The sequence below is a fragment of the Nestor notabilis genome, unplaced genomic scaffold (assembly GCF_000696875.1).
Source record: "Nestor notabilis isolate BGI_N333 unplaced genomic scaffold, ASM69687v1 scaffold14801, whole genome shotgun sequence".
In the NCBI taxonomy this organism is placed as follows: Eukaryota; Metazoa; Chordata; class Aves; order Psittaciformes; family Psittacidae; genus Nestor; species Nestor notabilis.
Window position 1 is genome coordinate 8,044 of NW_009915468.1, and position 15,372 is coordinate 23,415.

At 44.8% G+C, this 15,372-nt stretch overlaps 2 protein-coding genes across 2 annotated transcripts in view; one reads left to right on the forward strand and one right to left on the reverse strand.

The window, feature by feature from the left end:
• Positions 1-15,372, reverse strand: part of RECQL5 (RecQ protein-like 5) — a gene marked incomplete at its 3' end in the record, with an annotated part of 35,091 nt that overhangs the window by 6,152 nt on the left and 13,567 nt on the right. The window lies entirely within an intron of this gene.
• On the forward strand, positions 11,584-13,210 carry SMIM5 (small integral membrane protein 5). The gene is made up of 2 exons (XM_010024161.1): positions 11,584-11,710; positions 13,089-13,210. Exons 1-2 carry the CDS (start codon positions 11,584-11,586, stop codon positions 13,208-13,210), a joined length of 249 nt encoding a protein of 82 aa, XP_010022463.1.

Consider the following 15,372-nt stretch of genomic DNA (forward strand, 5'->3'; position numbering starts at 1 on the left):
TTAAGCCCTGGAGCAGAAGTGGGGTTCTGTTCCTGGCACCTTGCTTAAGGTGTCTCTGCCTCCACTTCCCCACATGTAGTACAAACAGAGGTGTCAATCTCTTCTGCTAAATGATTTCAGATCTTTGAGATCTGCAAAAGGCCTGATAAAATATGCAGTTATTAATTCTGCATTGTTGGCCATGTATATTCCATGTCCAATGGCTCTAGCATAAACGTGTAAAGGAGTCCTGTTGATCCCTACACCTCAGAGTTGAGAGGATGTCTGTGTATTTCCACATTGGAGAGCTTCTAATTCTACTGTTTGTGGTTTGAAGTTGAAGAAATCGACATTTGAGGAAACAGGAATGTAAATTAAGTCACAGAAAGAGAGTCCAGACTGAGCTGACAAGGAAGCACTGTTCAGGTAACACACCCTGTGTCCTGACCTGCTAACACATGCTTCAGATCTGCAGCTGGAGTCCTGCATCCAGGAAAACCAGTCCATTTGCTCAGACAGTAATGCACAACCAGCTCTACTAGCCTTAGCAAAGTGGCCATGTGAAAATTATTAGCTTCTTCCAGGAATCTTCAGAAGATTTCTGGCAGCCATCAGTGCTTTTGGGTACATAAAAAAGAGTTTGGTGACAGAGATATGCTCGTTAGAATACAGGCAGGAAGTAATTTCTCCTCTAGTACACTCTCTGACTTAAACCAGTGAAGACACTGATTTCACGATGTGAAGAGCCACCCAGCAGTTACTTGTTTTTCTTGTTTTAAGAAAATGGGCAGAATTTAGAGGCACTTTTTAAAACTTGGGTTTCGCAGCAGAACTGGCAGTTGTCTATTATCAGTATCTAGTATCTGACACTAGATACACAGAAACACTTCATAAGGCATTTAAAGATCAAGCCCTGCAGCCAAGCAGCAACAAGAGGTATTTTAGAAGAGAATTATTTTACTGCAGGGAAGAACAAAATGGAGATTTTTCTCCTCTCCTAAGGAGTGCCCTAGCTGGATTACCAACTTCTTTTGCAAAAAGTGGGTCACACAGGGGAAGATAAGAGTAAGCACTTCATTTATTCTTATTATAAACCCTTTAAGGCATGTCTGAACACACCAGAGATCTAACAAATGCAGTTTGTTTCTTAACTTGTGTGCATGTGTGTCTGGGGGGAACACAACTGTAGTTCTCCCAAAGCCTCACAGACTAGCCCTGCCTGGGCCTGCATCTCACACTCCCATGAGCCCAGAGGATCATTCACCAGCCCAGAGCAGGTGAAGCAGCAAAGCAGCAGGTCGCAGACTGCTGCCACCGGGCTGCAGGAGTGCGCGGGGCCTGGCACTGCACAGGTAAGGAGGGCTGCAGCAGCGTGGCATGGTCTGGGGTACTGAATGCCTGGACAAAGCTGGCTTTATGTCCCTGTGTGGAGCTGCGCTGACTGGCACTCAAAGAGCTCCTTTCACATAGTGGGGAGGGAAGAGGGGACCGGGATGGGGACAACACATTTGATGCCCTTGTTCTGTCTTTCCAAAAGAACTACTGGTGCTGCTTGTCCTGCCAGTGCAACGTGACTATAGAAATGTCAGCAAGCTGCAAGACAGCTTTTTGTTTCCCCAAAAGAAACCAGGCAAGTATTCTCATTAGTCCACATTTCTTTCTCACATGCACTGATCTGTATTAGAGTTAACTGAGGCATGCAGCAATGGTCAAGCACTCTCCTCACCCCTACAGCCTCCTCGCCAGTGTGGAGAGGGACATCCACACACTCCCCCCCTTCCCTTAATGCAAACAAAAGATGCCCCGAGCAAGGCTTTTGTGGAAGCACAGATCAGCCCTGAAGTCACTGGAATTCAGATCTCTAGTTTCTAACCCATTAGGCTTGTAAAGCCAAGCCCTCTCTAACCCACCTCCTGCAACTGCTTGTATCTTCCTGCAGAATTACCCAAATTGGGGCCATGGCCCCACTTGAGCCAGCAGTGCTCCTGAGTTGGGTCATAATGGAAATTCGGTTGCAGAACTAAGACTGCAGTCCCATAATGAAAGTCAAAAGGCCAAAACCAGAGTTACCAATAGGACGCCGAGGGTAATAACTGGATTAATCCTTAACACAAGAGGTCCTGAAACATAGTTGCTTATGCATTAACGTGTGGTGGGAGAACTTCCTAAGCACCTGACTAATGCCCAAGAGATGGAGAGATTATTTACATAAATTAATGGTAGTCTTTATTATTACACATGTCCCAAAATAATTTAATCTTTTAAATATGCAACTGTATTATTTGCCTACCCCACCCTTCAACAGGAGTATGCATGAGCTGACCACTGGTCCAAACAAAGTTGTTATTTCATTTGAGACATCCTACCCTGATTTGACCTCACGGGATAGGATAAAGACCAAATAACAATTGAGTTCATTAACATGTTTTTGCCTCCTTGCAGTTAGTAGAAGCAGATGCACAGTCAGAGAAGAAGCAAAGTCACATACCCCAAAAGCAGCTTTGCCTCTCCCAAAATATACCAGAAGAAAGCATTCCCTAATATAAGCCAGAGAAGGGTACAGAGGTCATCAGAAGAACTTCCTGAAAAGAAACCAACCAACAAGTCTTGGAATAAAGACAAGAAACGAAAGCATCAAAAAAGACAAAAATCATATGAGTACAAATAAGTAATGTAGATCCCAGTTGCTGAACAAAAGCCATCTGATGAGTTTCATCAAATAGGAGAGCAAATGATGAGGTGCGTAAGAAATTATCACTTTGCACCTGCCTGAAGGACCTCATCTGAACTTCAACAACCTCTGGGACAAGGCAGTGGGTGCCAGCTGTCCCCAACACAAGGCACTAAGACAGTGAATGCCCTGGCCAAGGGCAGGGGCCAAAGTGACTCCAGCAGCAGCGTCCCTGCACCCTGTTCAGGCAGCCCCTGCTCCACAGTCCAGCAGACCTCTTGTCCTGTCCCACCAAGGAGCACAAGAGAAAAGCTTCTTCCCTGGGAGTCTTCATGGGCAGCATAAAGAAAAGTTAATTGCTTTAACAGCCCCCAAACTATCTCAGGGAGAGAATCGAGTCAAGTCTCACTCCAGAAAAAGCTGTATTTAAAAGGAAAATAAGCAAAGACCTCGCCAGGAGGAAACTCGGGGAGGATGCGAGCAACAAGTGCGGCGCTCGGTGTGCGGGAACTCGCCCCAGGCTCTGCTCCTCGGGCCCACCCTCCCTCTCTGGCACATGTAACAGGAAACTTCCCGTCTCCAGGACAACCAATAACAAAAAACGGGCAGAGCCAGCAGCTGGCTGTCAGCAGCCCGAGGAGAGCGGCGCCAGAGGAGCCGGGCGAGGGGAGATGACCTGAGCGCTTAACGAGACCGAAAGAGAAACGGGAGGAGAAGAGCTGGTGCGCGGCTGGGGTAAGGCTGAGCTGCTGCTGGTGTTCGGTCAACCCTAGCACCTTAACTAGATACCAGGGAGCTGGAGCTTCCGTAGCCGTCTGCGGGGTGAACTGCGGAGTCAGCCGCTGAGCAGAGCCTGCCCAGCCTGCATCCGTGTGCAAGGGACACTCGGGAGAAAAGCTTTAACCAGAGCTGCAGAAACCTGCGCTCAGTGCGCCGGGCACGAGAAGCCGACCCGCGGCCCCAGAGCTGCAGCAGGGGCTCCACTGTGATGAGGAAGGCGGCTGCTGTGTTTTTGTTGCTGTTACGGAATGTGACTCGAGCTGATAAGCAGGTCTAGCACAGGGCATTGTCCACAGCAGTGACTTGATATATTAACGTGGACAAGAGGGCTGCACTGCTCCTCCGTATGTGTATGTGCCACCAGTGAGTAGCTGCCAGCACCGGCAAGCGCCTGTGAAACCAAGTGGGTGCAGCCACAGCGCTTCTCCAGAGCTCCTCCCAGCTGGAGCAAAGTTTAGCCCCCAAATCCTGAAGCAAACAGAGAGCTTAGCTAATAAACCCTGGTCAGGGAACGAGCATATTGTGCAAGTTCAGCATCTGTGTCCAATAAAAATAAATTAAAAGGTTTTACACAGCTTCTAACAAGAGCATTAAAAAAAATCAGCCAGTGTATCGGGCACAGATGCTGGTTTACTATTCAAAACAGCCTGAGAAACCACTGCTTGAGAGAACACGTACATACACATACATGGTCTATGGTTTGCAGTAACAAGACTACCAGGTCTGAATGCAGTGAGAAGGGAAAGAAGAGGATTCCCCAAATACATCAAATTTCAGAATCGTTTAGGTTGGAAAAGACCTTTTAAGATCATTGAGTCCAAGCCTTGGTTTTTACATAGAGAGGTGTCCCACAGCCTGGGCTACCATCTCATTTTGCTTCTGGATACGGAAGGGGGACTGGAAGGGAGACTGACCACATATCCCCTGTCTGCTGCCACCTGAAGCTGGTAATTCTGTTTGGAAGCTCCCGCAACTCGTAACACTGAGCCAGGACCACTTGCCTCTTCCAGAAGGTACATGGGCAGTCAGCTGTTTACCAACAGGGAGAGGGGCAGGAAGCCAATTCTCACCAAAAGGCTCCTGATCTATACATACCTGTAGGGAGGAATGTTAAGGATCAGGTATTTCCACTTCTCTCCATTCTCATTAATGTAGAATGGAGGGTGGGTCTTTCTGACCTGTGTTGTACAATCACCAGATTGGAACTGCCTGTGTGAGGAGTAGTTAAGACCCACATGCCTCCAGTCTAGCCCTTGTTCAAAGGGGATGGAGGCAAATTTCCGCCCTGCTAATGAAGTGTCTCTGTAGGTTGGTTGTTGCAGTCAAGATGGTTTCTTAAATAAATTATGGGAAAAACAAAGTTGAAGGGTGGGGGAATGCAGGAGGGAGGAGTGAGGGGAGAAGGGCTGGGAGGAGGTAGAGAAACACACCAGGTGTTCTGAGCCAAAAGAAAATCTTAACACTCTTGGCTGGGGGCTTGTCCAGCACAGCCAAGTTATACGTATGTAGGAGGGAGGAAGAAGCAATGTGAAACACATGTCTGGATAAAAGCAGCTTGCGTTACAGCTGTCATAGTGCACGGGCCTCTCAGCCTGACTGCACTGCTAAAGTGGTTATGGGAGTGGAAGTACAAACTAAGCAGAGTTGGATAGAGCTGAGCCTTTCTGGAACACAACCCCCTGCCCCACGGAGCTGGACACAGGGACTGCATGAAAGCTGGGTAAGGAAAACAGTGCCTACCCCTCACCTCCTGCAACCACAGCTGATACGTGGCAAACAGCTGCTTCTGAGGAAGGAGCTGTAGCCTTCAGTTCCGAGTCCTTAAACCCAAGCAGCATCTTTACTAGGCTCAGATCAGCATATTTCAAAAGAACTCAAAAATGCATGTAATTTCTGGGACCTGCAGGTCTCAGATCAGTCAAAGCCAGGACACAAAGGTGGCTGACAGAAGATGGAAGTGTTTCCAGTGCTCTTAGGGGACTCCAGCTGCCTCACCTCAAACACCAAACTACTAAGAAATCCCAGGATGTTTATGAAGTAACTATTTACAAGGCTCTCAAAGCACACAGCTACCTCTGCCAGCTTCCTGGTAAACAGTTATTTTTTGCTAATATTAGAATAGACTTTCAGACTAGATTCAAGCATCAGCAACCCTAAAAAAGGTTCTCTTGTAGAAGAGCTACAGGTTTGTTTTTAAAATTGACCTTTTCCTTTCACTGGATGGCTCAGTGCTTTGGTTTTCCCACTTAAAAATGGGACTAGCAGTGAGGAATTATCTCATGGGGTTTTGTGGACTGGAGAAAACCTGGGTGTCCTGCAGAGGTGCAGAGACTCTCAGCTCAGTGCCCCAGTGGGTACCTCAGCTACTGAAATTGCAATTGCAAGGAATTCAGTGCCTTTTTATATTAATCTAATATTAGGTTGTAGGGGAGGGAAGGGACATTTACAGTGCTGCCTCAAAACCAATCTCCAAACAGTGGGTGGTGGAGATGACAGGGTATTCCAGCCAAATGGCTACCCAGTCCATGCAGCTTTATAATCTGAAAAACTGTGTGGCTGCCTTTCCAGGCCAGCTGACCAAGTCAAAGCTTTTCTCCCGTGACACTGAGCTGCAATTTAACAGTTTGGGTGTGTGCTGTTAAAAGGGCTGAAATCTCTTGATAGTGGAAACTATTTTCATCTGCTTGGGAATGAATTATAGGTCTGTCTGGCTCCATTCACTCCTGGTTTTGGGGAAAAAAAGGGCTTGTCTGTGAACTATAGTTAAAATTCACATAGCTTGTCAACTACAGTCATAGCAGCAAACCATATTGTATTAACAATGTTGAGGGAAAACCACACATTAATGATATGACTACATTTCTATAGCCCTTTTCATCTTGGAAGTATTTAGAACAATGAACAATCATACAGGAACTATTGCATGTTCTGCCAAAATGCACCTAAACCATGACACCACCAAGAAGCCCAGCACTGCTTGAGGACAGGAAACACCACAGACCTTATCCATGCAAAATCAGAAGTGTGTTCCAGGAACTAAGAACAAAGCTGGTAGGTTTAGAAACTAGCCAAGCCTTCATGTTCTCAAGAAAATGGCCAAATGCAGTCAGAGTTTATTTTAAAGTTCTAGACCAGAATAAAAAGCATCCCCTTCCCTTCAGCTGCTCAGCACCCTCCTTCTGTGAGGCTGGGATTGCCTTCTAAGATGTCCCACCAAATAAGTTACCACGATCTACACAGGCTTCCCATCCCTATACAGGTCCAATTTCAACCAACTTATTTGACTTGCCTTAGTAAGAACACCATGAAGTATTTGCTTCTCCACAGCTATAGTCTTGCGGAAAAAGACAACATTCCAATGAGAACATTGCCCTGGATTCTGCTTGCTTGGGCGCACCAGGAAGATCCCACTTTGTAAGGTGTCTGGAGAGTTGCTGACATGAGTACTGGGCATGACAGAGGATGTCAAACTCACCATCACTGGTACTTGCTGCAATAGGACTAGAGGCATCAGGAGCTTCAGGGTACCACCAACGAACTCTCCTCTCCAAAGCTCCGTTTCCATGTTTAGATTACTACAGCAACAAATCCATGCATGCAAAAATTTATAGAGGGAGCACAGTGAAACCAACGGATTGGGATCACATCAAGAGAAATAAACCCCTGTGCAGCATGGCTGGGTAAGGAGCAATCAAGAGCAGAAGCCATGCTTTCATCTACTTCATCCTGAACAGACTCAGTGACTGGAGTGTAACAAGCAGTCAGCAAGTAAAGGTCATTTCAGTTTGTAACTGCTGGAAGACCAGGGTCTTTCCAGCTAAGGATTTCAGAGCATGTGAAGAGACTTAGACACACAACAGTTAGCAGACAAACCTCATGAAATTGAAATGATTACATGTTCTGCCACTTTGCAGAGATGAAGCCACCCAACAGAGGAATGGGATGACTTATCCAAAGTCACACAACCAGGAAGCATCACTGGCAGGCCAGGAAGACCACCTGCACTTACTGACTTCCAGTCCCGGGGATAAACCACAAACTCAAATTCATGTTGCTTGCACTGAAATTGTCTGCTCAAATGCCACTGGGGTCATGACTAAACAAGTGTCTCATTCCTCAGCAGTAAAATTAAGCTCACCCTCTCTCTACAGTTCAAGTTCTGATGCACCTGTGTAGACACACAGGTTGGATACAGCTTTCCAAAACAAAGACAGGCCAAAAAACTCGCAATCAATTACAAAATATTTAAAGTAACCTGACTAGCTTAAGGCAGAGAGAGGGATGTGGGACCCCACCTTACATGGTCATCCCAAAGCTCTTTTTCTTCCTTGAGGCCTGGAATCTACCACACACAGCCAGTTCACAGTACAAAGAAACCCTGACCAAGGCTTTTCCTCTTGAATGTCTAGATTGAGGCCTTTTAATGACTTTATTCTCAAAAGGGCTGAGCAGGCAACTTCTTTGAGTGCTTCAGTATGGCATAAGTCAACTAAAACAGTTCAGAAAGATTTCAGTGCTATTATGGCAATTTTCACAGCTTTATGCACAGCAAGATGAATCTGCATTAAAAACAAATAGTAGCACTTTCTGGGAATCAATCTACAGAAGCCCTAAATACAGGATGTGCTGCTTTGGTTTGAAGGGGTCATCTAATCCTTGCAGTGGAGCAGCACATGTTCAGATGCTGGGCATCCCCCTGCTCTGTGCTCTTTTTTTCAACCAAGGCTACAGTACATGGCATTTGGCCTTTTTTTTTCTCAAAAACAAGTAAACCCAAATGAAAAGATTTGTTCTATTCCCTCCCCTGCCAGACCTTGTAACATACAGGAGGGCAGAAAGATTTGATGATCTAGTCCCACTGGCAACACTGAAGAGATGAGTTATTTTATAAAGAACAGCCAGAAGAGGAAACAGCTGAAACCAGTATTTTCAGCCTGTCAGGGCTCCTCAGTTGGAACTCCCCAACCACCTCTCACAGGCATCAGTATTGCATTCACCTTCTTTTCTATGTGACTTTCTCATCTTGCCTCTCTTCATTCTATTTTCACTTCATGTGATCTCTAGCTACAGCTGTGAAGCAAAAGACCATGACATTAGGCCTGACAATGCCTTATGAAGGCTATACTGCACTGTCATCATTCTTCCGTAAGGAGTTCCACCAGTGGGGCTGCCCTGGCAGCACGTCTCCTCTGCTCTGGAGGGTTCCCATTCTCAGTGGATGCAGTTTTGAGGAAGGACGTGAAATCCCAATTGAGAAGAACACTGGCAGACAATTACGTTTTCTCCAAACCCCACAGAATCTCTGAGGTACTAACTTGGGTGGCCGCTGTAGGCTCCAGAACAGCACTCTAATTTTACAAAGTGAACTGTCAGACAAGACCTACAACCTTAAGTTTCAAACCTCTTAAGACTTGCTCATTTTGATAATAATCATTACAGTGACTGCTTCAGCCAAACATCCTGCACAACCACGCCTTTACTAGTGGTGGTGACTGGGAGCTTACTTGAACACAGTATGATTTAAAAAAAAAGGAATTAATTCTTACAGCTCTACTCTGCAATGTGTAAGTATTGTCATCACTGCTGGGTTGTACATGAGGAAGATAAGAGAGATGCACGACATCCTTGTTTAAGTCACACAGCACTAACCTTACCGTTATGGTAGCCTCTAGGGTAAGATCTTGGTTCTGCTGAAGTCAACTGGAAAAAGATCACAATCAAAACTAGTCCTGACTTTACATCACAAAGAGAATGGAAGCTACGAAAGTCCATGAATATAACCAGCTTTCTGGGTGGGTTTTGGGTTTTTTGGTTCTGTTTGGTTTTTTGTTTTTTAAAGTGATTTTTCCCCTTGGCGCCTGTGTGCTGTCAGAAGTGCAGTTGAGCAGAAAAACATTTGCTCCTCATGGGTGGACTGGAGGCTGTACCACCAGCATCAAAACTTTGTCTCTGAAGAAGTTTAAACCAAAGTAAACAAGCAACATTCCTTGCAAGTTTTCGAATAAAACTCTTACTTAGCTCCAGCTCAGGTCTGTTACTGAGACACCTTTTGTCATTTTAGATTAGGCACTTGGCTAATCCATGTGGAGTTCTACAATCCGGATCAGTAATTTTACACTGGATGCCCAAACTTCAGAAGCTTGGCTCTTAACACTTGCTGCTTCTGGTGCAGCCCAAAGTGTGTTACGAAAGGTGACAGCAGATTCCTTACTAGGAGAGCTTCCAGGTAGGCAGCAGCACCTCCAAAGGGAACATTTTCAGAATATTAGAGCCAGAAATACTTTAAAAAAAAAAAAAGAAAAAAAAAAAGAAGTTTCTCTTCTTGAGCCAAGAGAGCACACAACTCACTCCGGCTCTGCCTGCACTGCCACCTCTTGGAATGGGAACAACACTGGAAACTTGCTGACAGAATCACAGAATCGCGCAGCACTGAGTGAAAGATAAAGCAGCCCTTTCTGGAGCAGGTCACTTGGGGTGCAATCATCTGGAAAGAACTTGTTAACCCTAGTCTCAAAAGTTACCTTTTCGGGTCAAAAGGCCACAGCTATGCCTCCCTGCTGAGTTGGACAGAGATCTTCCTGCAGATGTAGATTTTCCATCCACCCCATCCCTAGGAAACCAGCTGGTTCTGATTTTTATTTCTTATCTTGGATTTCAAAGAACAAAGAAAATGCTTTTTGAATTGCATAAACATATAAAATGTAATTTAACTTGGCACTACAGTATTGAAGCCCAGCATGCAAAGGAACAGCCAAGGTCTCTCTGTCCTCAGTGTGTTTAGAAGAGCTGAACTCCAAGGAGCCATTTGAGTAACCAAACCAGATCTGCAGTAATGAACTAGTTGGCTTATTCTGGAAGTACTCTCTTGGTCACTTGGCTTTGTGTTACCACCAAGATAACACATTATTAAATATTAAATATTAAATAGCAGTGTTCCAGTCCCACAAACAACATTGACTATTACAATACACACATGCTAGTACATTCTGATAAAATAATGACATAAAAGTTATAATCCATCCAAATGTTGACCTGTCCAACCACTTGTTTTAGATGAAACTATGGGTATTTCTCACTAATATCCTATTCCACTCACTGACTGAAGCAAAATTTTAACTTCCATAGCTCTCAAGCAAGCTTGTTTGTTGTGACGCCTTCCAAAATCTTACTCATGGGACAAAAGAACAGCAAACATTGGTGGCAAAACTGAGGCACCTAACTTTGACTAGACTATTTTCAGTACCAACAGTTCCTGGTGATCATGCTTTCTGGGAATAAAGAAGGTGTAAAATGACTGTGCCCAGCAGGAGGGATTAGCTTCATGAGGGATTAACTTCATGAGACAGGTATCTCTCCAACAGATCAAGGGGCTTTTGCTTTACTCATCACTAGCAGTGATAGGTGAACATCCACTGTTCTGTTCATGTATCACGCCATTAGAACAGGCTGTGGCTTAAAAGAAAAAAAAGCTACATTTAACTTGCCATATAAAACTTGCATTCATCTGTAAGAAATTGAAAAGCATCCAGCTGTCACCAGTGAACACACACTTTAGCTCTTAATGTCACCATTCAGTAAAACTGTTTAGTAAAACATTATTGATGATATTGTAGTGAGGTATTGAAGTAAGCGCCTTAGTTTTTGAAGGTGCTTTCTGTGGGTGAAAGTGCAAGAAGTCTTCAAGGGCTGTGTTACTCAGTAAACAATTGAAAACTATGTACCACGGGAGTTCAGCATTTGGAATTCCAGTTAGAACTGCATTTCTTTCTGGAAGGACAAAATAGGAGAACTGGGAAAAAACCCCTACTTTCCTTAGGTGCAAGCCAAGGGCAGGCACTGTCCAGTTCTAACTCTGTGCCTGCTGAAGTAAGTGTCCTTTTACAAGAAACAGCATTTTGCCTTTGCTGAACAGTACAGCTGACAAAAGCACCCTCAAAGCCGGATTTTGAAATTAAACCAGTGCCAAAACACGTAGACAATTAATAGTCCTCCACCTTAGCTACTGGGAACAAGGACTGAGACCAGATAAACTTGTTTTCCTTGTGATCACCAGCTCTATAAGAAAGCTGTCAGTTTACTAGCATTAGTTAGTGGAAAGGTTTATTCTCTATTTCGTTCTTCCACAGCATAAAGCCTGGGCAGGTTGAGCCAGAATGTCTTCTGAAGGCTTTCTGAAGGAAATGCAAACCATTGGGGAGAAGTTTCTCCTTAAGCTCCAGAAACTACCCAAGGCTGACCCGGTGGAGATTGTGTCCTTTTGTGTGGTTCTTCTGTTTATCGGTGAGTGTACGAGTGGACGCAGAGGGATGTCAGAATGTCTGTTCTCTTCTACAGGGGCAGCTTGCTCTAGTCTTTATTGCTGGGATGGCGGTGTTGGCAGTTGTTTCCTCTGAGGCCCAGTTTAATTTCTAGGTAATGTTTTAATACTCAGTGTCTGTCTGCACGCAGAGCATAACAGGCAATAGTATTGCTTTCCCCAGAGCTTTCATATTGTAGCATTACACAGCAGTATTCTACCAGAGCCGCTGCAATGTTTTGATGCACAGGAAATAGTTTACGATGAATGGCATTAGGGCACCTCACTGCTGCAGAAGACACGAAGTCTGAGACTCCAAGTATCATTCCTGTGCTTACTTCAGTGGAACAACCCTATTTATTCTCCTCTGGTAATGTCAAGATGCCTCCTGCTGCTCTGTGTGTGTGTGGCATGGAACTAATAACAACGAGCTGCTTGATCCATGGGGATGAAGTTTGTTTAGGAAATGGGAAAACAAGCAGGAAGGAAGAAAGGCCCTCCCCCTCCACAAGGCACACTTTGCTCCCAGCCAAAAGGAAGCGAGTGGATCCAGCCTGGACACTCCTCTCTGGGCTGGAATTCACAAAGACACACCTGCTGGTTTAGTTTTTTCATATCTACTGCTGGTTCCCCACAGGTCCCATAACCTGGCAGCCCAGCTCCAGACTGTTAAGGAACACATGCACACACATGTGTGCATTCATACACACTCTTACGTGTTTTGAGGGATTAAACATACCATCCTTTCTTAATCCTGATAAACTAACATATTCCTCCCAACACCAACCATTATGCCTAGTGTAGGGTAACAGTGATTTAGCCCAAGGCTTCGTGAAACAATCCTTGCATGTGCAGTATGTATTTTTTTTTCAAACAAAATACAGAAGAAAGAGTAAAGCCAACCCAGTCACAAATATCTGTCCTTATTAAAGGGTACACTGCATACACTCTTCAGAAATGCAACTGCCAGTTCAACTAACCAAATTCTCTTGAGTTGCTTTTGACACAACTATGGGGAGAGATGGCTCTTCATCCTTTCCAGGCACACAGCTCTAGTTACTGCACATCACATCTGAAACAACAGCCCATTAAACAGGTAAAGATATGCCTCCAAGTGGTTTGGTATATAGCTCTTAGGATCATGAAATATCCAGTAATGATTGTCCAGATTAAATGGATAACTAACGCCAGGGAGCAGGAACTTAGGAGGAGGGAGGTGGGGATATAGGTAGGAAAAAAATGGCAAGAAACCAGGCATCATTCATTCTGCTCACTAAACAACTTAGAGGAGACACAGGGTTACTCTGTGGTAATTGCTCCTATGTTAATAAACAATATCCTTTCCTTGTCTTGTCTTTCCAGTTACTGTTCTTGTGCTCATGATCATTGCCTGCAGCTGCTGCTGCTATAGCTGCTGTAGCTGTGACGGACATCCTGACCACAGACGGAGGAAGATCCAAGTCCGCCCAGCTGCCCATTCATGAAGTGCAACAAGAAGTGACACAATTAACTATCAAGGACATGCACAGACATCATGATTCAGTCCCATGGGGATGACTCTCTATGCTAGCTCACTAGAAACAGCAATAACAATAGTAATCAATATGACTCAAAGCACTAGAAATCACAGCATGGAATTCCTTCTTTCTGTGGCAGCCACTACTGTGACCAGAAAGGTGTTGCTACTTTACCATCACTCTGTCCTTCTAGGGTGGGGTGAGGGTGCTGGACACATGCTGCTGAAAAACAAACATGCTTTCACATTGACAGTCCTGCAACTGGGCCAGCCAAGGATTCCCTCTGTGAGCATGGAGCCACAGACCAAAGCAAGAACACGGAGGCTGCCACACGCTAGGCAGTCCTTACTCTCTTCACAGGTGGCTAATCCAGAAGGATGGTGCTGGGCACTAGCAGAATCCCCTGACATCACTGGGAGATCTACATGCTTAGATCTCCTAGTGCCTCTTGGATCAATCCCAAACCTGCTATCTCAAAAGCTGCCTGCAACAGACACATTTAGCAGCGACATCTGCTGGAAACAACAAGCCTTCTCATCCAGACATACTACCTGAGGCTCTGAGCACAGCCGGGACAAATGCTCCCCGCTTTACTGCATGGGGGCTACAGTGATATGAAATTGCCAAAGAGAAAAAACAGTTCATGTGCAATATCCTTTGTAAACAGAAAGGTGAAGGCAAAAGTGAAAACCTCACCAATGCTACAGCTTCATTTGATCATTCTGCTGGTACTCCTCACCCTCTGTGTGGTTCTGCTCTTCTGCTCACTGCAGGTGACCGGTTCTTACAGAGGATGGGAATTAGAGATGAACAAACCCGTCCTTCCTTGAGGGACCTGTGTGCCTGACTCCTTGCCTTGCGTGCAGTTTATTTAAACATTATGCCTTAGGTTTATTTATTAGCATAAGCAAAGGCATTTCAGAGGAGTGACATACCAGGTGGTAACCATCACTGCAGGGCACCTGTGCAGCAGCTGACAGAGGGCACTGTGACAAAGCAGAGCCCAGAACAGCCTGTACAGCTGGAGATAAGTGCAAATAAATCCCTTTTCCACACTGCACCCACTGTGTATTTGGTGATTTATATATGTACAAGGCTACGGCGCAGGTCACAGCTTTCCTAACTGGGACAGCCAAAGGAAGACCATCATGCTGTACCTGTCTCTGTAAGCCACTGGTCTTTCAGCCCCAAATGTGAAACCAACCACCTTTATGAGAAGGCATATAGATAAATTATCTCCTACCCTTGTATTCCAATTGCTAAATGTAGAGGAATCAAAGGGATTGCACGTGTATATACCAGAGCCAACATCTATCTCTCTAGAGGAAAGAATTAAACTTATAACCATAGGCTTTTAAATATTCTTCACACTTCAAAAGGAACAAAAAAATTGAAAACTTTGTAAAGAAACCTCTTTTCTCTGATGCCTACACCCAAATCAGTAAAAAGCACATTCCACCACTACATCCTCATGTATTTAGTTTTTGCAAAGAAACCAGATGTAGGTATTTTGCATTTCTGTACTGCTACACATTGGGATACAGCTGCAGCAGTGACAGAGAATAGGCTAAAAATTAAGAAAATATATATTTCTCAAATTACCGTTAATTCAAATTAATAAAAACTTCCAGCAGAAAATAATGCTGTTCCTTAGAGCGTAAATATTTGAGCCCAAACCTGACAACTGCCAACAGAAGACTGCACTAGTATGAGCTACTGCACACACAGTTACACTGAGACAAAGTGCTGGCCTTTCTTGTGCTGCCCCAGAACTTTCACTCCAGACCAATAAATACGTCAGGGCAGGATAAGCTCAAGCATGGCATCAATTTACCCTAATCAACATTCAGAGATACATCACGCAAACCTCTCTGTCAGATATGGCTTTGCTCATTTCACTTACAAACAAGCGGCAATCAAGGCAACATGAAGTATCAGAACCTCTTTTGCAGGAGACAGACTCAACAGAAATATCTGGATCTAATTCAAATCACGAGACCTGTGAAAGCAGAGTTACCTTCTTTCCTAGTTTATGCTAGAGAGTGACAGCTACAGGAATTAACAGAATCCTATTGAGAAATACTACAGCAGCACGGAACCAGTCTGTGCTAAGCCAGGAGGAAGTTCAG

Excerpts from the sequence above, each read along its gene's own strand:
- SMIM5 (XM_010024161.1), top strand. The coding sequence starts at position 11,584 with ATGTCTTCTGAAGGCTTTCTGAAGGAAATGCAAACCATTGGGGAGAAG. Across the intron at positions 11,711-13,088 it reads TGTGGTTCTTCTGTTTATCG|TTACTGTTCTTGTGCTCATG; the intron begins GTGAGTGTACGA and ends TTGTCTTTCCAG.